The sequence below is a fragment of the Lagopus muta genome, chromosome 5, assembly GCF_023343835.1.
Source record: "Lagopus muta isolate bLagMut1 chromosome 5, bLagMut1 primary, whole genome shotgun sequence".
In the NCBI taxonomy this organism is placed as follows: domain Eukaryota; kingdom Metazoa; phylum Chordata; class Aves; order Galliformes; family Phasianidae; genus Lagopus; species Lagopus muta.
The window spans coordinates 46,658,663-46,679,553 of NC_064437.1; the positions used below are offsets into that span (position 1 = coordinate 46,658,663).

The 20,891-nt window shown below is 47.5% G+C and overlaps 1 protein-coding gene across 2 annotated transcripts in view; it reads left to right on the top strand.

Annotated features, from left to right (window-relative positions):
* The first annotated feature begins 1,393 nt into the window (after positions 1 to 1,393).
* Positions 1,394 to 20,891, top strand: part of PDLIM1 (PDZ and LIM domain 1) — a 36,681-nt gene continuing 17,183 nt past the window's right edge. The window contains exons 1-3 of one of the 2 annotated variants that reach the window (XM_048946789.1): positions 1,394 to 1,604; positions 11,449 to 11,600; positions 19,794 to 19,878. In XM_048946789.1, the coding sequence (XP_048802746.1) occupies positions 1,395 to 1,604; positions 11,449 to 11,600; positions 19,794 to 19,878 (447 nt within the window). In that variant the 5' untranslated portion in view covers position 1,394. Of the gene's footprint in view, positions 1,605 to 1,755; positions 1,990 to 11,448; positions 11,601 to 19,793; positions 19,879 to 20,891 lie in introns of those variants that run through there. The other variant, XM_048946790.1, reaches the window with a different exon arrangement.

Sequence of the window (20,891 nt, forward strand, 5' to 3'; positions counted from 1 at the left end):
GAAGTTATAGGTGCCTTTGCCAGTAGTTTTACCCCCTGGCCCTCTCTTAGGGTGGCAGGCGGCAGCTGCGTCCTCTACATTCAGTTATTGACCTCTGGTGCCCATTGCTGCTTTTGTGGTAGTTCTGTAGTTTGAAGAGGACTTGAAGCCCAAGAGTCAATAAGTGGCATCTTCAATGGGGTGATTGCTCTCCAGGATATTAACTCCCTGCTAATGCCTCTCCTCCAGCCTCATCCTACTGCCCTGGTTTTGTGTGCAGCCTAAACCTGATGTGTGCTGTACTTGGTCATTCTCAGGGAAGCAGGGCTGGGAGACTCAGGTCCACACAGACCCCACCAAGAGATGGTGTCGCATTGCAGCCCCTCAGGTTGCCAAATAGTTGCACTCTACCCAGGCAGCTCTTACCACAGCGCTGACTGAAGGCAAAGTCTGTGGGGTGCATGCCACAGCTCCCAGCCCTCTGGCAGAACAGCTGGCTGGGACTTCTGGATTGTGTCTCACAGAAACAACTCATCCCTGCAGAGCAGAGTGAAGGAAGGCTGTTCCAAGCAGGGCTGGGAACATTTTTCAGTTTTGCAGGCTACCATGCAGAAAAAGCAGAAGAGCAGCTGCCATCACTGTGCTACAGCACCCACTATCCCAACCCTTGCTTTGTTGTGCCTGGAGTGGGTGAGGAACCTGGCTGTAGCATCTTACCCTCCTCAGTGGACTTCCCTGAGGGCATGACTGGGGCTCTGTGTGGGGAAACCACTGCCCCAGAGTGAGAGAAAGGGCACCAAGTCGCCAGCTCCCGTTGTGACCTGTGCAAGGGGCTTATTCCTTAGAGCACCCCACCATGCTCTGTGGTATTAAGCAGGCCCCAGTGAGGAGAGAAGGCAGAAATCATCTGCTGAGAGGGATGTGGTACCCTGGTTTGTCTGCAGCAGCTGTCTTCAGCAAGAGCCAAAAGACATAGGGGGAAGTACATGTGTGTTCCTGTGCACAAGGAGACATCTACCTCCACTGAAGACTTCTGTTGTGTCCCTCTCCATACCAGTCTACTTACCCAGTACAAAAGAGACACAAAATCACTGGAAAGAGCTCAGCAGAGACTACAGAGGTGATTAGGGCCTGGTGCGCATCTTGTGAGGAGAGGCTGAGAGGGTGTAAGTGATTAACGTTGCTGAAGGGCGGATGTGTGCAGAAAGGGGGCAGATCCTTCTCACCTGTGCCCAGCAGCGAGATAAGCAGCACCTGTGTGATCTACCTCAGCTGCTGCTGGCTGGTAGGAAGAATGCTTTCTTTGCCTTTTGGTTGTGCCCCTAAGGGCACCAGGAAAAAAAAAGAGAAACAAAAAAAAAAAAAAAAAAAAAAAAAGGAAAATTTTGCCTACAGCGACAACGAATCAGAGATAAATGAAAGAGAAGGTGCTCTTCTCCCCAAGGTCCCCTTGGAGCCTCTTCTTAGTTCTACCGTTGGGTTCTGCGTTAACAGCCGCGCTGCCCGAAGTTGTACCCCGGCGGTGCCGCTCCCCGCATGGAACCGTCTGTGTTGCGCTCGGGCCGGCAGGCAGCGCTTCTACAGCCCGAGACTGCCTCGCGACGTGCTCAGCCTTGCAAACTGCGGTAAGAAGAATCTCACTTTAAATTGTGGCGGGACTGTTTTTTGTTTTTTGTTTTTTTTTTTTTTTTTTTTTTTCCCTTCCCCAAACTTTTACCGCCGGTGAAGCCCAGCCGGCGATGCTGCCCCGCCTCCAGGGCAGAGCAGGGCTCAGTCCTCCTCCTGGAGCCGCGCAGGCAGCCCCGTGGGGCGAGCAGCCAGGGGAGGGGCCGGAGGCGGGCCGTGCCGAGCGGAGAAGAGCCGTGCCGAGCGGAGCCGGTGCTGCCGGGCGTGCCGCGAGGTGTAGCCGTGCACATGGGAACCCACCGCATCGTGCTGACGGGCCCCGGGCCATGGGGCTTCCGCCTGGTGGGCGGCCGGGACTTCGAGCAGCCCCTCACCATCTCACGGGTAGGGCTGCGCGGGGCCGGGGCGGGCGGTGCTGGGCGCCGGGGCTGCCCGGGGGCCGTGCGCTCTGCCGGCAGGCACGGCTCGGCGCGGAGCGAAGCGGCGGGTGTGTCCGTGGGAGCTGAGCTGGGGTCGGCAGGTGGCTGCTGGCACAGGGCGGAGTTGTTTCCGCGGCCAGGTGTGTTCGCCTGGTGCCACGTTCTCCCCGAGGGGTCGGGGCGCCGCAGCCTACGTCGCGGGACCGAACGTGCTGCTGCGGGACGCGTGTCTGCTTCTACTTGCCATGTATAGATAGAAAATCCTTTGTTTACCGAAGCCATATTAACCTCTGTTAAGTGCCTCTCCCTGCTTCTGTTTTAAGCCCTTTACCCCCTACTTAAGGAAAAATGAGTTAGGAAATGACGGCTAAAGCCTCGCATCAAAGCGATTACGTTGGCGTAACTTAATTTGCCTATCTCTACTCGAGTGTTTGCCTGCTAAGCACCAGGGCTGGGCTGTGGCCTTGCTCTCTCTGTCCCGGTACCCACCTGCATACAGACGTCACCGTTCTCTGCCCCGCACTGCCCGTCAGGCACCTCCAAGAAGCAGGGGATGAGGAGCTCCTGGCTGCCTATCACTTGGTGAGAGGTGTGCTGCTCAGCATCTATCTGGGCTGCCCGCTGGTCTCCATCCAATGCTGTGTTCATCTCAAGTACATCTGATATCCCATGGCCCTTCCTCAGCTGGGGCCCATGAGATTTCGTAGAATCACAGAATGTTTTGGGTTGGAAGGTACCTCAAAGACCACCCACTTCCAAATGCCTGCCAGGGTGGGGTTGCCAACCTTTAGATCAAGCACTAGCTCAGTTTGCCCGGGGCCTGTCCAACCTTGAAGACAGTGGGACCAGGCTGCTGTGTTCTGTGAGTCCTTCCTGGAGAAACGAGGTGGCAAAGTGTATTATTTTTTTCTAAATGCCCCCCATCCTGGGCTCTTTGCTGTTGGTGGTCCCTGCATGCCACAAGGCTCTAGGGACAGCAGTGCTGTCAGATTCACAGGAGGGGGGCTGTTGTTAATTTTGTCTCTAATCTCTTTCAGTTGCAGTAATAATGCCACATTCTTGTAAAGCTTTTTTTTCTGGACATGAAAGTAGCTTTAGCGTAAGGGAAGTGATATTTACTGCATTGTTTTGGTAATTGTTGCTGTTTCCTTCCAGTGAGACTGTCAGGCAGAAGTATGCCTGCAGCCCTACCTCGCTGCTCCCACCTCTTCTCCTTGGCTGTCTTTGTCAGTGCTTGTGGTTGCATACCAAGGGATGTAGATCAGCGAAGTGGCCGAAATAACTGTCTTGTGAGAAACCAGTTGTGACCCTGGAGGCTGAAATGTAATAGAACAAGCCTCTCTGCTTTTGGCAATTGGCAGTTCCTCTGGTGCTTTTAATTCATCCTCCAGACTTTCAAGCTATCAATCTTTCTACTGGTCCTTCGGTCACAGACCTGGGTTGGGTGCCCTGCACCTCTCTTTGAAGCAAAATGTGTATGTTCAGACTGTGTTGCCTGTCAGGAGTTCAGATTTTGCCTTGGACAGTGTCATGCCCAGGGTGAGCTACTCCGCTTGTCTTGGTTTTTATGGCCCCCATCTCCATTATAGCTCAGTGCCTCCTGCTGTCTTGTCTTCCCCACCACTGGCTGCCATCAGCAGGACTTCTCTCAGTCCTGCTGGTGGGAGAGAGGTGGGACTGTTTGGGGTGTAAAAGCAAGCTCGATGACTCATTTCTAGGGCCAAGGAGGATGAGAAGCAGTGGTGTGGTGGGCACAGAGCCAACGGAGCAACCTACTCTCCCCCTCAGCTCCTGGCCAGCAGTGGCCATGTGGTACTGATGTCTGATTATGTATGATGACAGTAGCAGATGAAACACAACACTATTTCTGCAGCTGCTTTTTTCTTGTCTCCTGCTGCTCTAACTCCCCTTCAACTTGAGCCACATGTTCAGAACTGCTTCAGGCTCAGATGCATTGCAGCATCTTCTTGTGTGCACGCTCCTGATTCTGGGGTTGTGCTGGACCTGTGAGGGCAAGCATGAGAATTTCACAAGTATTCTGCATGAGACTTGCTCGTAGAGCTCCCATCCTTTCCAAAGAGATGCCTTACAGATGTCTCTCTTCCTTTTAAGCACTGTATGCTTTTGGTGGATATTTTGTTACTGTCTTTGTTCAGAAAAAACACAGTGTGCTTTTCTGACCCCTAGGACAGTGCTTGCTGTAATGCCCTTACAGGAGTAGGGAAGACCTCTGTCTATATGTGCCTTTTGATATCATGCAGTGAGTCAGTGGTGCAGAGCTTTTCCCAAATCCCATCTGAGCCATGGATGGACACACTGCAGAGTGATGGTAGAGCTGTACAGGGTGGTTCCCAGTTAAATTCCTGTGAGACCAGCAAGGCTGGTGGAGGAAGCAAGGAATGTGCTGTATGGGGAGACGTGCAATAAAGCAACATGGTTAACAGAGCCCATCCCCCTCTGTCCTTCAGGTAATACAAGCTTTTTCCTGTTTATTTGCATTTTATTTTGATAAACACAGTGGATTTCTGTTTCCAGTTGAATATATACATGGCACTGTCCCATAAATCCTGCTCTTGAGCTGAATTTATGTTTTGTACTAGTGTTGTGTAGATCTGAAATGCCTGACCCAAAATAAAGCTGAAGGGGAGTTGTGTTAGGATTTCCGTTAGGCCAGGAAGCCCCCAGCTCCATTATGGAGAGGTGTCTGTCATAACCTCTGAATACTGGCCAAAGCCAGGTCACTTCTATGTCTACGTTTTCATATGAAACCCATCATTTTCCCACTTAAAAGTGGTTTGAAGACAGTTTTACTTCTAAAGACAGTGCCAAAACTAGTCTGGGTGATCCAAACGGAGGGCTGAATGTCCTGCAGTGAGGAGCTGCCGGGTTAGTTTGATGCTGGCTAACATTCTTCCTCCAAGAGGACCTGGCCTGGCTGAGGTGTGATGGAGCAGCCCTGGGGGTGCCCACCTACTGAGCCACCTGTGGGGCAAGCTGGGGTGAGACAGGCATGGAGACAGTACATCTCAGCTGTCACACTCTGAGGGAGCAGTGCTGGCCCAAAACCTTGGTGAAGAGATGCAGGTAGGCCTAATTCATGATGCCAAGTGTTGGCCTGGGTGGTGCCTAGAGCACCTTGCTACAGCAGATGCGTGACTGACTGAGTAGCATTTTCAGGAATGCTAAGGGCTTTTGAAGCAAAACTACGGCAAAAGCTGGGCTGCTGTGGTACATGTGTGTGTGATCTGCCCAGCGCACACCTTGGTGTGTTCCCTGAGCTGCCTTTTGCACTGCTGCTGGGAGGCAGAGACAGTAATGGAAATGTTGCCTTCCCCTTTTTTGCTACTCAGGGCCCAACAGTCACCAGCCAGAAGTTGCGAGGACACAGAGCATCTGGCAGGAATGCCTAGAGCCTGATGCTATGCATTGCAGAAAGAGCTGTCTCCCTGTCTGTTCACCAATCTGCCCTGTGTCTGCTGGCCTGCCTGGGTGGAGGTGGCCCAGGTGACTTCAGGCACAGCTGCTGTGGATGCAGCTTTTACCCACCAGCCTGGGCTGGAGCAGCTATATCAAGCTTAGCCCTACAGAACTGCCTGCACACCTCTCAGTGCTGGGAGCTGCTTCTATTTTAATTCATATATAGCACAGAAACGGAGATCTGTTGGTTCCTGAACTGTTTTCCTGCCCTGTGGGACCAGGGCAGGGATGTCCCTCGGGCCATGTGGGTACCCTGGGCAGAGTTTGTAAAATGCTTTGGGTTTGAAGGGTGCTACGTCAAAAGCACTGTAGCAAATGGATTTATTTTTCTCCTAGTATAAACAGGGAAGGTTTTTTTTTTTTCTTGCGATATAAACAGGGAAATGAAGAGGGGCCTTAACTGCATAAACAATTGATGCTGTTCTGGACCGTGACACAGTATCTGAGATGGTTGCTGATTTCACCACATGTTGTTTTATTTAGAGGATGAAATAAACCATCAGGGGATGCTCAGCTGATGAGCAATTTATGTAATGTTTTTGAGGCCTTGTAAGAGAATTCTACTTCTGTGCATTTGTATTTTGATGTGAGGCAGGTTACAAAGTGAACTATGAGAATGCAGCCTCCAGCATTATTCCTATCCACTGTTGGGAGTCTGACCAGCATCTTGCATTGCCTTGCTGAGGTCAGCCCTCTCCACACAGTGTCCTGCTTTTCATCCTCTGGGTGAGCTCCAGGCTGGGCAGCATCTGACTGCAGCAGTGCATGCAGCAGTTGCAGCCTGGAGGGGGATTCTCCCAGATCTGCTTGTAAAGAACTTGCCTCCACTCCCCAGTGAGCAGCGGTGGGGAACGTGCCTGTTTGCATTTTCTCATAGCCTCTGATGTCTGCTGACCCAGCTACATGCTTTCGCTGGGAGAAGCCGTGGCTGCTTAGCATAGTACTCTGTGCTGAGTGCATTACTCATGGTAAGACAGCAGTGTGTGGGTGGGGAGGATTAAACCGATCATCAGGGATGTTTCGTTGTTGCTGGTGGCCTTATAAGTATGTTGCTGCATGTCTGTAAGGTCCGGCAGAGGCCCAGCAGGGTTTTCCTCTCTAGCTCAGATAGGTATAGGTGCTGTTTATCCAGATCTCTTCCCACACTGTTCTTCTTAATTTTCTTGTTTTCTTATCTCTTCATCGCTTCTCGAGATGTGTGTCTAGGTGTAGAATGCCAGGTGGTGCCAGAGGCTGTGGGGTCTGTGAGGAACTGCAGAGAGCTGAGGGAGCTCCTGAATGGATAGGGAGTGGGGCAGAGAGAGGGCCCTGCACCTTTACCTGCCTGTGTCTTGACTCATAAGGAGCTCTATTATGCTGCTCTTCATTTAAATGCTTCCCACCTTTTCCCTCCCTCGTTTGCTGTGGGTAGCAGCTTTCCTTATTGTTCCCATTGGTGCTTCTTGGATCCTCATCTGCAGAGGAGATGCCATATGTCCCTGCAGAGGAATAACAAAGCTTGCTTGAGAGCATGTGTGGAATTAATTGCAGCAGATGTAAAGTGTAGTTCTGTTTGGCTAGCACGGGGGCAGATAGAGGTTTTATAAAGAAGGCTTGGAGCTGGGTAAGCAGCCAGATACATCTCATTCTCTGCTAAATGAAAGCTTTTCCTAGTGTGTAAATGCACTTGCCCAAACACACAAGCTTGGAGCTTAACGTGTCACAAACAAGTCTGCTGTTGGGCTCCAGTGCAGGGGAATGACAGCAGGCAAACCACCTGTGGTGAGAAACCTGGAACTTGGCAAACTCCTGATTGTACTGGCAAGGCAGAGTCCAAAGTGTGTGTGCAGGGAAGGCAGAGCGGGGCCAGGTGGTGCACACAACCATTAATCTTTACCTTGTGGTATGACCAAATTATGTAGGTTTTTCTTCTAGCCACACCAACCCTGAGTCTGCAGGATCTTTGCCAAAAAAAAAGAGGTCCATGTGAACATCCATCACGTAACCTTAGATGTTGTCTACCACACTGAGCTTTGCATTAGTATAATTGTAGATTGTGGAGTTCATTTACTTCTTCCCTAAGCTGACAAATGTATCTGAGCTCATTCTTACTTTTATTGAGCTCGTGGCAGGGGCTTGGGTTGGTGCTCTGGCTGTGTCTAGATATCTGTGCCACCACAGACAACATGGGGCAGGCAGATCCTTTGCAATCTCCCACCTTTCCCACCTGTTCAGGTGGCTATGTGGAAGCTGCAGATGCCTCCTGGCCCAGCTGCTAAGGCTCTGCTCCTGCACACAGGGCACATCCATGAATCTGAGCTTGTGTTTCCTAGTGGCAGCTGCTCAACACAGACAGCTCTGCTGTCGGTGCAGATTAATACCATGCCTGCACTAGCCAGACAGAGCATCCTTGTTGACTCTGTGGGCAACACCTACAACAGCTCTGGGAGCTGTTTTGGATACAGTATCAAACAGTTCTGCTCAACATGCCTCAGCATTGTGTGTTCAGCAGTGAGATGACCTAATGGCAAAGTCTCACACAATTGCCTTGGAGCAAATGCCAGGAGGTAGGGCACGGCTTGTTTCCAGAGGGAGCCTAAGGGTGTGATGTTAGAGGATGTGCAGTGCTGTTTGTTCAGCTATAGTGTCCTGATGCCATGCAGTCCCTCTGCCAGAGGCTGCTTGATGCAGTGTGGGAAGCACAAGCTGTTTGGGAGCTGCCTTGAATGAAGCAGGAGGCTCTACCTTTGCACAAGATAAAACTTGTGCTTGCAGGTTGTGATCCTCACAGCCCCTTCCAGCTCTCTTCACCCTCCCATGAACCAGTGCAGCTGTATCCAGCTGTGTGCCAGCTGCTGCCTCCCAGCCCCTAGGTTCCCCAGGTGGTCTGCAATCTGTGGGCTGCTTGTGAACCTGTAGGCTATTCGTTTTTGGAGTCCTTCTCATTGGATCATGTAAGCTAGCCAGTATCTTCCAGTGCTCTGAGCACCCCTCCCTGCTGTCACAGAGTGGGGAGGGATGCCACACAAACAGAAGCAGAAAACAGGAATGCTTTCTGTTTTCCTGACTTAACTGGTAGGTGAATGTATCTCAAAAGCAACACTGATGGCACTGAGATGAGCCCAGACTGTACAGTGAGAGGGAAGACAGCATCATTAGTAGCATTAATCATCCTAAAGGGCTGGGGGATGGGTTCTGTGCAGTGCTGGGCTCTGTGCAAACATGTTTGCTATGAGTGATGCTGGCAGAGTGGCAGATGGATGTTGCAGGAGAATGCTTTCTGGAAGGTTACAATTCAGGGCAAGTTATGTCAAGAACTAAAGGAGCTGGCTTTTAAAGCAAGTTTTCTTATGGCAGATTTGCTTATCTTCTTCATTACTGTGCATCCTTTAGGCTTTCCCTTAGGGGAGAGGTCTGCACAGTACCTGCTGGGCATAATTGCCCTTGTGCTGCCGGTGGCTCTTATCTGGTCGAGAACAGCACTCATATTTCAAATTCCTCCAGAGTGGACACAGGAGGGGAATGTGACTCCACAAGCACAGTGGGCAAAGTGCTGAGATGTCCCTGCGGACACCACGCTCTCATGTCAGTGGCTTCTGGGGTTTCTCTGGGAGATTTTGTGCATCTTAGTGTCTGGCTGCTTGGGCTCAGCTGCTGCCTGTGGTACAGGATCATTTCTAGCAGCCTGCCAAAAGCTGCATAGGCTGTCAGCCTTTAAATGCAAACCATACAGCTGAACTCCGGCAGAGTTCCAGTGCTGGTGTTAGTCCACTGTAATTCTTGACCACTTGGCAATCCTGTCTGATCAAAAATGAATCGCTGATTGTGTTCTGCGCTCAGTGCTCCTCACAGGGCTGAGTAATGTGCCCTCATCCCATCTCTAGAGGAGATAAAAGGCATTGACAAACCCAGGCTTAGGGTTAAGGCCCAGCACCCAGGGTGGTACCCACAGTATGTCTCCTGTGCATTCCCTCAGGTGTAATGCTGTCCCCAGGGGTCTGTCTTATGGTTTGTCAAACAGCAGCTCCCAAATCCTGGGAGAACTGTAGAACTGTGAGCCCCTTCTGGTGCTCAAGATTTCTTCCTGTCTGCTGGCTATCCCTGTCACAAGTTTTACATGAAAATATTGTAGAGGCAATGGCTATGAAGGAGTGGCAGCAGGCTTGGCTGATCCTATGGGCCACTGATGAGCTGAGGGCTGCAGCTTGGCAGACAGTAATCTTCATGTTTAAAGCAGATTTTCTGTGTCCACCTGGTGCCTCGTCTGGTCTTTTCATCAGTGCTTTCCTGTTGGCTGAGCATTTTTAGCCCAGGGAAAGCAGTGATTGCAGCTAATGCGTGACACCTCTGGGAGGAGAATATTTCCCTAGGGGGAATGATTTGCCATCCAGTCCTGTGTTAGGAGCACTCTAAATCTTGTGAACAATGTTTGTTTATGTCTGACAGCTCTGTAGGGTTTGCTCAGCTGCTTTCCAGCATGCTGAAACCTAGCATGAATGTGTAGAATGAATACCAGTTGCAACAAACTCATAAATGAGGTGTGTCCCAGCTGCAAGGCATGTTTTAATCTGTACTCCTGCTTGAGAGCAGTCCACCCTTCTCATTTCCTCTGCCTGTTAAATAATTGAGGAAAGGTCATGATACAGCTCCCACAGAAGTCATTAAAGCTGCACAAAATCTTACATACTGATTGCAAAGCTGCAAGTAGATTTGCCACTCTTCCCCCTCTGTCCAGGCAATAGTTTTGGTCCAGAGAGGTTGTGTTGTTAAAAGGACATCTTTTTAGCAGAAGTAGGGGAAAAATGAGCAAGCTTTTCAGTTTGTTAGCTTGAAAATGCCAAGTTTTAGCTGGGAGCTCTTTTTTCACAAGGAGCACCATACCGGGGGCATTACTGCATAGTGTCTACTACCTGGGGGTCACAGTGAGATCACCCTGAGCTCCTTCTCATCCATCACTTCTCAAACAGCACTTCAGCAGTGCTAGAGCGTATCTGGGAAACAAAGCATCATGCATGAAGAGAAAAGGGAGATTTAATATATCAGGATATATCAATGTGAGGTCAGGATAGGAGGCCGGGGATGTTGCTAATGATTTTTTGGAAAGTATAGCCAAATTGCATTTTAAAAATGAGTTTTCTGATGCCTTTCTGCCTCTCTATCCACTTGTTAGAACAAGCACTTTAGGATTAATCATACTGAAATCAGTGAGGCTGTTGCACCTGTTCCTGGGTGCCAGCTTGTTAAAGGCACAATTCAAAATCTTGTGCCCAAATCTTTCTCACAAAGGAGGAAGCAAATGAGATCATGATGCAGACAAATGTGTTCATGATTTCAATTAACTCTGATTCTCTCTCCCTTTTCTGGTATATCTGTTCCAGAACTTCCTGTCTGTTCTCAGCACCTTCTGCCCTGGAGAGAACCTCTCTATCCAGTGAAGTGTGGAACTGTGTTCTCAGGGTTTTGCTCTCTACTACTGTATGGCAACTGCTGAGTCACAGCCTGAGCAACTGATTGAGCACCTGGGGAAAGGAATAGCTCAACAGCTCAGCCCTGGGAGCACAGGTGAAGGCAATTCATCTGTGTAACCGAAAGGGGTGGAGCCTGGCAGTACCTCCCTTAGACCCCATTTAAGGGCTGACTTAAAAAACTTCCTCCTAATATCTAATCTAAACCTTTCTGTCTTAGTTTAAAACTATTCCCCCTTGTCTTATTTTGTCACTTACTCATCTCCCCCCATAAAATCTTTTCCTGTGGGTGCCAGAACAGAATCCTGATCCTCATGTTCACAGAGGAGCTCTAAGAGATGTCTATCCAGATAGATTTCTGCTAACGGTTTGCTTTGATTAGTTTTTATTTCCTTGCTTTCAGGCACCAGCAAGAGAAGCCCGGTTTGCTCCAGCTGTCTTTCAAATGTTACTTGAAAAGCTGCTCCCTGGGAGGCACACTCACTTGTTTCGTTTTCTTGTAGGTGACTCCAGGTAGCAAAGCTGCAATAGCCAACCTGTGTACAGGAGACCAGATCATAGCCATTGATGGAGTGAACACAGATAACATGACGCACCTCGAGGCGCAGAACAAAATCAAGGGCTGTGCGGATGAACTCACCCTGACGGTTAGCAGGTATGTCACCAGTGGTGGGTGGGGAGACGGGGGGGGGACGTGGAGTGAGCAGTAGCTGTGTTTTGGTTTGGCAGCATTGGTTTGTTTAAGCTGACCTCTTACTGCTTTGTAAGGCCAGGCGCTGGGTTGCAAGAGGGTGTTGCCTTTCAGCCTTTAATCCTAACGCTGCTTGCGTTTGCTGCACTTTGACCTTATGAAAACAATATTCTCAGTGAGAAATTGGCTGATAAGTTGTCAAAGTCTGTCAGCCTATTCTGTTGCCTCTGACAGCAAGAAATCCAAGACAGGTCTCATGAAAACTTTACTCATAGCAGAGGAGGTATGACCAGAGATTACTTTTCTTCCTGTTGCAGTAATTTAGCAGTTAACACGTGTGGTTATGTGCTGTCCAAACTATTATCTAGTTTTTGCCACATGCAGACTCAAAGATTGTTCGTTTTGAAGTTTAAAAGTACTAGAGCCTGCTGGGGTGCTGGGGATTTACCCTTGTTTAAACTGCGGCTGTGGGTACCAACTTCACAGTGGATTCAGGAGAGGTGCAAAAGCATATCTCAAGTAACATAGTAGTTCAGTTGTTTGGGACCTTTCCATGATAATGGGAAGTCTTCTACTGTAACTTGCATAATGCTAGTAATTCAACATTATTTCCCAGGTCAGGAAAAAATGATGGGCCTTGGCCAAAAAAAGCCTGGTAATTCATTGAGGGGAATTCACAGAGAGAAGAGCAAAGAGCAAAGAGCAAAGCAAAGGTGGTGTGAATGGCATGGCAGACTGCTAGCCCTGACGTTTTTTGTGCTGACCCTTAACGTGGAAGCTTTCCTGCAGAGGAGTGCTCCTTGGCTGCCCCAAAATGTCTGACTTCTTGGTTTGCAAGCCAGTGCTGTGTGGTTGTGGCTGGGAGAGAGGAGAGGAGGCCAGGGTTCTTTTAGCTGCTGAGCAGGCTTAGTCTTACAGGTCATTGAGTCTGTAAAATGTGTTTGCTAATGTTAATTACAAAGCTGTTAACTTTATGGCTACCCCATGCCCTTATCAGCCTTGGGTGTGGAAGCTGAAGCTGCCTGGAGGCAGGTTTCTAGCTGTGTGTGCAGCTGAGTGGAATCATGGAGGGCTTTGAGCTGAAACTGCCCAACTCTTTCTCAAAGCCATCTTTAAATGAGACACCATGAAGTGTGTGACAGGCACTGCTGCTGCTGTACTGACTGACAAGTAAGTGGCCAAAGAGAGTGTCAATAGTGCAAGGAAGTGAAAAGCAATGATCTAACTACTCTTCCACCCCAGGGTTTAATAGTGTAGCCCATTGCTCTGTATAAAACCCATTTTAGATGTCTCTAAGGGCCTTCAAGTCTTTGGTCCTCTTTATTCTTTGGGATTAAGATTCTGCTTAGGGAAGAACTGCTTGCTTGTTTAGAGGTTTGGTAGCTGCTAGAGATGTTTGTATTTGGGGGTATGATACCACAGGATGATTTCTCAGAGAGAAAAAAGCACTGTTTTAATGCCAGAAGGCAGTCGTGCATCACACAACATCATTCCTGGCCATTCTTTCATCAGGATATTTTATCCCTAGCCCTCAGCTGTCTTCTCTTGGGCCTCTGTAACTACATCTTTTGTGAATGTGGCTCTCTAAGCAGCTGCCTGGATACAAAGAGGGAAGGATATCGCCTGTGCTTCACCACCACCAGCTCCTGGGTAGGCTGTCCGTGCTCCACAGTCATAGCTCATGAGCTGGATCCACATACAAAGCAGCTGTGCTGGCAAGGGCTGCTGGCAAAGGCTCCTGAGCTGACAGGGCAGCAGCTCTGTAACCGGAGCTGTTGCTGTGGGTCTTTAGTGTTTTTTAAGCTAATACCTGATTAATTTTAAATGATTGCTCATGGAGCTATGTGTGCAAAATGCTATCAGATCAGTGTTCAGAGTAGCATCAGGGTTATGCCAGGTGGGATTTTTACAGACATTTGTTAGAGCTCATGCCAAAGGTTTCAGTTCCATGAGGGGACACTGCTGTTGTGACAGTGGGGACATCATTTGTGATTTGTGACTATACTGTGAATGCTGTAAGTACACGAGTTCAAGAGGAGACTGGATGTATTTATGGAAGTAAAATCGGTAAAGGGCAGTATGGACCATCATAGTATCACTGCTGCAGGAAGCCCCTGGGCTGCAAAAAGCTGGATGCTGGTGTGTTCTAGGGGAAGCATGGTGCTATGCTCATCTTGTCCTTCTTCCTCACACCTAAACAAATATTATGTGTGTTCATCTGCATCTATGTAACCCTCTTCTCTTTTAGTGGTAGCTGAGTGGTTAAAATGTCCCTGTCTTTGGCTGCATTAGTGATTATTTAAGAGAAGTGTAAATATAGAGAACCAGAGAGACTTAAACACTTCTGGTAAAGGAAATGCTGTTTGTACTGTGTACTTGATTGTGAATATCAACAGCATTCCAATGTTTCCTGTTTCGATATTTTTCCTAAATGATGGTAATAGTCCAGAAATATTTCAGATCAGATTGTAGGCAGGAAATCTTGTCTAACACGTCGCTGTTTAAAAAAAGGATCAAGTGCTAACAGGAGAGACTGTGCCTCAACTGCTTCTTTCGCCTAAAGGGGCAGATTTTGCTTGAGTGTAAAGTCAGTCACAAACTGTTTTCTCTGAATGTGCTTTTCTAGTTGGCACTGTATGATGTGTGAGCAGAGCTGGAGAGGTCTGCCTTCAGCCTTGAAAGTGGTTCTTCTGCAGCGTTGGAACACACACCAAATTCCTGCTGGACTTAGCAAGCCTAGCAGGTCCCCCCTCTCTTCTCATTTGTTTTGCTTTTTTTTTTTTCCAGAGTAGAGAGTCTTCTTAGAAACATAGCTCCCAATAAATGAAGGAAAAGCTTCTGATGTTGTCTTCAGTGGTGTACCCTCAAGCTCTGCACCACGGTTTTCTTTGATATGCATAGAAAGACCAACTTACAGTGGAGTCTGCACTTCGGTCAACTCAAAGCCACCTGGTTGCCAAACTGAGAAATTTCACAGGTGGAGTTTTAAGCCTCTTGCATTCATCAGAGGAAGGAAGTTTGGGATCTTGATTCTTTGAGAAGAGTTTTGTTGTTGTTGTTGTTGTTGTTTTTTGCAGTGGATGTCTGTACCTCTTAGCACTGACTTTTGAGGGTCAAGCAAAGCCTTGTCCCTGGCTGCCCCTCTACTAAGTGCACCTCCAATTTGCCTTTTAATGGAGGTGAGCAGCTAGATGTGTCCAGTCTGGAGAGCACTGTCACCTTGCTCTGGAAAATTGGTGTGTTTTGGGAAAGAAACACACTTGGATGAGAAAGCGTTCAAAGATAGGAAGGCTCAAGAAACAAAAACTCACCCAATGGCCACGAAGTCCAGGGCATCACTGATGTCAGTGGTAATACTTGTAGTGAATTTGGTATGCAGCTTTGTGTAGTAGTAGCTACAGATGGGCAGAAGAGGGCAAATACTCATTCCAGTTGCAGTACAGGTGAAAGTTATCTCTGAAAGAAGTAGCTGTAGTCACCTAGTGGGTAGCAAAGCTGTGCTCATGTGCAGCCATGAGCAACTCCAAGGTAAACTATGGGTATTTATGTTTTTTTAACAAAAGAAGAAATATTCTTAAAGCCATTCCTTTGTGTTTGGAGACAGATTGGGGTGGTAATAGGAGAAGAAGATTTGTGGAAAAGAGTGCAAGCATATAATCTTGTTTTCTGCTCCTACTGTCCTTTTCTTCAAATTCCAATCTCCTACTCAGCAGCCCTGCTGCCAGTGTATGATATATTAATACATTTTTTTGTTTGCAAAACAGTCTGTTACTCTGCTAAAATGATGCCAAGGAATGAAGCTATGCATTTTTTTTGAAAACTGCTAAGATCAGGAAAGTCAGACTTGCTACCAGCAGATGTTAAATGCATCGTCAAAAAGGATCATGTGTAATGCTTATGGAGAAGGAGTGAGGAGAGACAGACAATGTCCTTTGTGCCATACTTGGTAGGTTCAGCTGCACCCTCTCTGTGGGAAGCTCCCCATCCTTGTTCCACGTGTTGCCAGTGTTCAGCTGTGGCTGCATAAAGCCACAATAGGCTTGGGTTTGTGTTCTAGGAAGTCTGCAGAGTTTGTTGACTCATTTAAGCTTGCTTTTTGCTTCCCTGCCAGCAAGAGTTTTCCAGGTCTGTCATTGTGCTAATAATGCCTGTGGCCTGGGAAGCCTGGAGCTGTGCACAGCTATATAAGGAGATGTAGAGCGGCCATCTCCAGCAGCTCAAGGCTCTCCTGGCTGCCTTCGTGCTCCCCAGCTCTCTCAGCACTTTTTACCAGTGATAAGTGCTTTCAAAGGCATTTTGGCAAGTCAAACCTGGTGTTTGCTATACTGTTACACCCTCTTTGGCAAGGCAGAAGCTGTGAACTCTGTAGGTGACTAGTTCAGAAAACAGTAGGTGTGCCTTATCCTTTGCCACTTATCTAAAACCCTGGGAGCTTCTGAGAGAGGACTTGTTTAGGTCTTTCCTCATTTTTCACCTCACGAACCTTCTACCTTAGAAGAAACTTTTCTGCTTTTAGGAGTTCAATTGCTACTCTGGTAAATTAGACTTGCCTCTCTCAGTGTTTGAAATAAGAATGTAAATGTGCCTTTTTTACTGAACTTATTTACGCAATTCTTGGCAACAGAATTAGATCCTCATTTTTCAGCACTGAATTTTCCCTTGAAGCTATGGCCTAGCACTGCACACAGAGCGTTGATAACAAAATCTAGCCTCTTGTGATTGCTTATATTATACTGTATTCAAGCCAAGCTTCATGAAGAATGGTGAATTTCACAAATACTTCTCCAGATTCTTGCCTTGACTTGCATGCAGTTTCCTTCTTATCCTTCCTACCAGTACCTCTGCATCCAAGCTAGTATCTGTTCTTATCTCAGGTTTTGGTTTCTGCCTGGATGGAAAAGCAAATGCACTGCTCATTCCCTGGCATAGTCTTAGTTGCCCTCTCTCCAGTGGTAAAGGGAACAGCATGGAAATGTAAACTACAAATGTGATGAAGTTTGTATATTTGCATGCCTGCTATTAGTTTTCCAGGCAGGTGTTCCTGTGTTTGTCTGACAGTCATGTTTCTGTCCTCTCTTTCTGTACTGTGTGTCACTCCCTTTGCTGGAGTATATAGGAGAAAATATATTCTAACTTAAATTTGAGTTTGAGCTAGCTGCCCATTCCCTGCTTCCCATAAGTGATATGAACATATGCAGATATGGTGAAGATGTGATCAGTCTAACCAATCCAGCTGACCTGTGCCTCGTATCCCTACTTCCCAGCTTTCCAAAAGATAAGTCCTGGGCCAGCAGTTGGACAAAGGTGAACATTTGGGTGCTATTTCTCTCTCTCTCACTTCAGAGCAAGTGCAGGCACTGGTGGCAGGAACCCTTTACTGAGAGCAGGTGTTGCTGCAGTCCTACTGATTACCCACAGATTGCAGCTTCTGTGGCAGTGGTGGGATGCAATGGGACGTGTGCTGTGCTGGGCCCACTAGCAATGCATCCCAAGCAAAGCTGTCTCATCTTCAGCTTTGCTGGGGCCATAAATGGGCCGTTGTGAGAGCAAGTGAAGGGCTCTGTGGCAGCTGTTGTGAAGACAAGGGAAGCTTTGTTCTCCTGGCCTTAGAGGGACAACTGTGCAGGCTGTTTAACCTTTCTGTTTGGATAGCATCTAAACTGGATTGGAAGTAAAGCCTGGAGTGACCTTGCTGCTTCCATTTATAAGCAGTGACAGATTGGAATGGCAGCAGGCTGGGCAACAAACTGGCATTTTTTGCGTTGCTATCAAAAAAGGGAGCAAAATCTGTACAGAAACATGTTGGCTACAGTAGCTGGCCATAGGTATCTCCCAGACACTGGAGACCAATGTGCTGTGCCACCTCATGTACCAAGCCAGGGGCAGTAGGATGGAGGTAACCCATTGGGGCCCTGGGAAGAGGTTTCTGCTTTGTGTACATACGTTGACTTGTTCCAAGCTTAAATCTGCAGATTGTGAAAGGCCTTCTGCTGATTCTGAAACTTGGCATTATTAAACTGCTGCAAAAGAAAATACTACTTGGAAAGTGCTTCAGTCAGGACCAGTGAGAATTGGCACCAGGGATGCCTCATGCTAGAAATCCACTGAAGTGTTTAATGCTTTCTGAACTGCTCTTTCATCTCCAGCCAGTGTCTACTTGCTTATAGCCTGGCTGGCAGGTGTTTGTTTCCATGAGCTCTGCTGTGCCCCCATGTTTTCCAGAGGTCACACGTGATCTTCCAAAGAGGAAGGCTTTGTGCTGGTCAGTGGGCTGTTCCCCTCTGTGCAAATATGATTTTCATGTGCAAAATGCAGCCACCCTAGAGGTGGCTGTGACTTTGTTATGCTCCATGGCTGTGATGTGGGTAAAAATCACTGGTTCCTCAGGCACTCCTAAAATGCTGGTGACCAGAAGTGAGGAGGAAATAATTGTTTTACACTCACCTGGGGTATGTTGCATATCCACAGTAACATCAGCTGTTGGGGCAAGATGATTATTAGATTGTTGTAGAGCTGATCCCATGCAGCTGTTATATTTGTGCTCCTCAGTCTGTGTGTGCCCTAGTGCATCATATGCCAGAGGTCAGATGGGCAGGCTGTTGGCTCTTGGCACTGCAGCTGCTGCCACAGAATGAAATAACCCCAAGCCAAAGATCTGCTGTACCTGACTCAAAGTGTGCAGAGGATGCTGTCTGTGACCCATGCCTGTATACTTTCTTGCAAAAGGATGTACTTCAGAAAGCAGGCTTCAGGCAGGATTTCTTTTGTGTGAAGTCCAGAGCACAGTAGATGAAGTAGCAGGTGAATGAATTCCCTATAGAAACTCTTCTCTTCCCAGAGTGAGTGGGTTGCCTGTCACTTCCTCCCACTGAGCTGCTATCTGGGTGTAAGTATTATTTATGCAGTAAGTGTCTGCGCAGCACAGGTAGGGTTTTTTCATTGTTTTTGTTTAAAAATGTACTGAAAATGGTGGGCCTTTGGAATAATAGGGTAGACCAGATTGAATTTTTATTGTGGGTAGCTCTATATCCTGTTTCTCTACCCTTGTCAGCTTTATAAGCCTTTTCTGTTTAAAGTCTCTTTCCAGCTATCCAGTTAATTCTCAGTGGAAACAATCTTGTTTTGCTAACTAAGAACTTAAACTGTAGCTGGCCCTGACCCCACAGATATCTGGGAAGAACATCTGCCTGCAATTGCAGAATTTAGAGAGTTTCAGGATCTCCTGTCAAAACAGGACATGGATTTCAAAACTCATCCAAAGAGTTTATCAGCTGTCTAGTTGTTGCGTTGTGTAATATTTAACACTGAATGATGGTTTTCATTCAGTGATACTGCCGCCACTTTATTCCCTACTATTACAAATTTTGGCAGAAGCAGCAGTGTTTGGTCCCTCCTTAAAGCTAACTGCTCTCTGTACACGTGAGAATCCTAGATGGCATGTGTTTCCCACAAAGAATCTCAAGCAAATCTAAGTTTAATTCCTGTTTCTCCCTCACTACTTTTTCTGTTGTTCTTTGGGGCACAACAAAACTCCAGAATGATTCTTGGTAGAAGCAGCTGGTTTTGGTCACAGATTTGTGTTTCAGGCTGCTGCAATTGGGTCAGACTAGCAAAGGTTATGCAGACTTTCTCTTGGACACACTGTCATCTCAGTTTTTAGTCCCATTGCTGACTTTGACCCATTTCTTTTTTTTTCTCCATGATTCCCAAAAGCCTCTGTTCTACATGGATTCTACTGTATGAATAAGAAAATTCTGGAGACCCAAAGCAAGAAATATTTCCAGCAGCCCAAGTTCAAGAACACAGTGTTCTATATATATTTAATACAGACACGACTCATTTCATTTCCATGCGACTCATAGGAGCTGGAAAACAGTAATTTGAATTGTCTCAGTTAAAGGGTATGCATCTCGGGGACGTTTCCATCTTCTGCTCTTGGTTGACCCCTAAATATATTGCCTGGGTTGGAGCCTATATCTCTTGTGTCATCAGTGGAGTCCCAAAGGATGAGTTGTGTGGATTCCTACTTTAACCATACTCAAACTATGCAGAAGTTTGGTGGAGATGAAGTTCATGAGCTGAAAACAAGTCCTCTAATAGCAACAGTGATGTGCAGCAATGAAAGTAGATTAACTGTTTGGAATTCATGTGTTGCAGAACGGAGTCAAAAGTCTGGTCACCGCTTGTAAATGAAGAGGGAAAGGCGCATCCTTACAAGATGAATCTAGCCTCCCAGCCCCAGGTAAGGAACAGACTATCTGCATGCTTGTGCCCACTTACTCCTGTCTGACTTTGGAGTGGTTTCTGGCCTGGTACCCGAAGATGCTGAGCATGTGTCACTCTGTCACACTGGGTAGTGTGTGTGCCCCATGTTTGCCTTCAGAGATGGTCATTCTTCCTCATGCTCAGATGCCTGCTGCCATGGAGAGCTGGTTGGAAAACTTGCTCAAACCTGTCATAAAGCACGCATGAAGGCACTGTGGAAGTGTGGCTTGATTAAACATCGCTACTCTTGCTAAGCCTGATGATTTTCATAGATAAGAAAGATCTTAAGGAAGGAAAATGATTTAGTGTCTTCTGTTTTTTTTTTTCTTTTTGTTATGCAGTTGTTTTTTCCCCTCTTCCCAACAGACTGTTATTAGCAGCTGTGGAGAAAGCAGAAGAGAAACATATCAGCCTTTTATATTTTTATCTGCGTGGCAGATCTTGCAAGTTTTGTCGAGGAGGTTGATCTTATAACTTGTTGGTAGCCTTCCCTTATCAGTCTGCTGCTTCTATCGAGTAAACGTAGCAATATCAGTGAGCTGTGCAAGGATGTTGGCTAGGCTAGGTTCAGAGGACTATTCTGCGCAAATCTACAGCTATGCTAAAATTAAAGGGGTTTTCTGGGTTTTCACCAGGATAGTGGATTTTTGTCCTAGTACATCTCCCGTATGAATCTGCCTAGCAAAATGAGAGGAGAGAAAAATAGCTTGACTTGGCAATTAAATAAGTGCTGATATGGCTTTTTGGGATGGAAAGGGCCTGAACCTGAAGCAGTGTGTGCAGCAATGCCCTGCCTAGACTCAATTTGGGATCAATCCATGCTCCCTTTTATGCCAAGTTGCCATGTGTTGCTTGGCTCAGAGCATGGTGCTGTGTTCTCCAAGTATTTCATAGCTTAGCCAAAGTATAATGTGAAGCCATTTGGTCTTAGGCTGGAGCCATGCAGTGACACTGCCTATGACACCACTGAGCTGGGATCTGCTCTGTGCC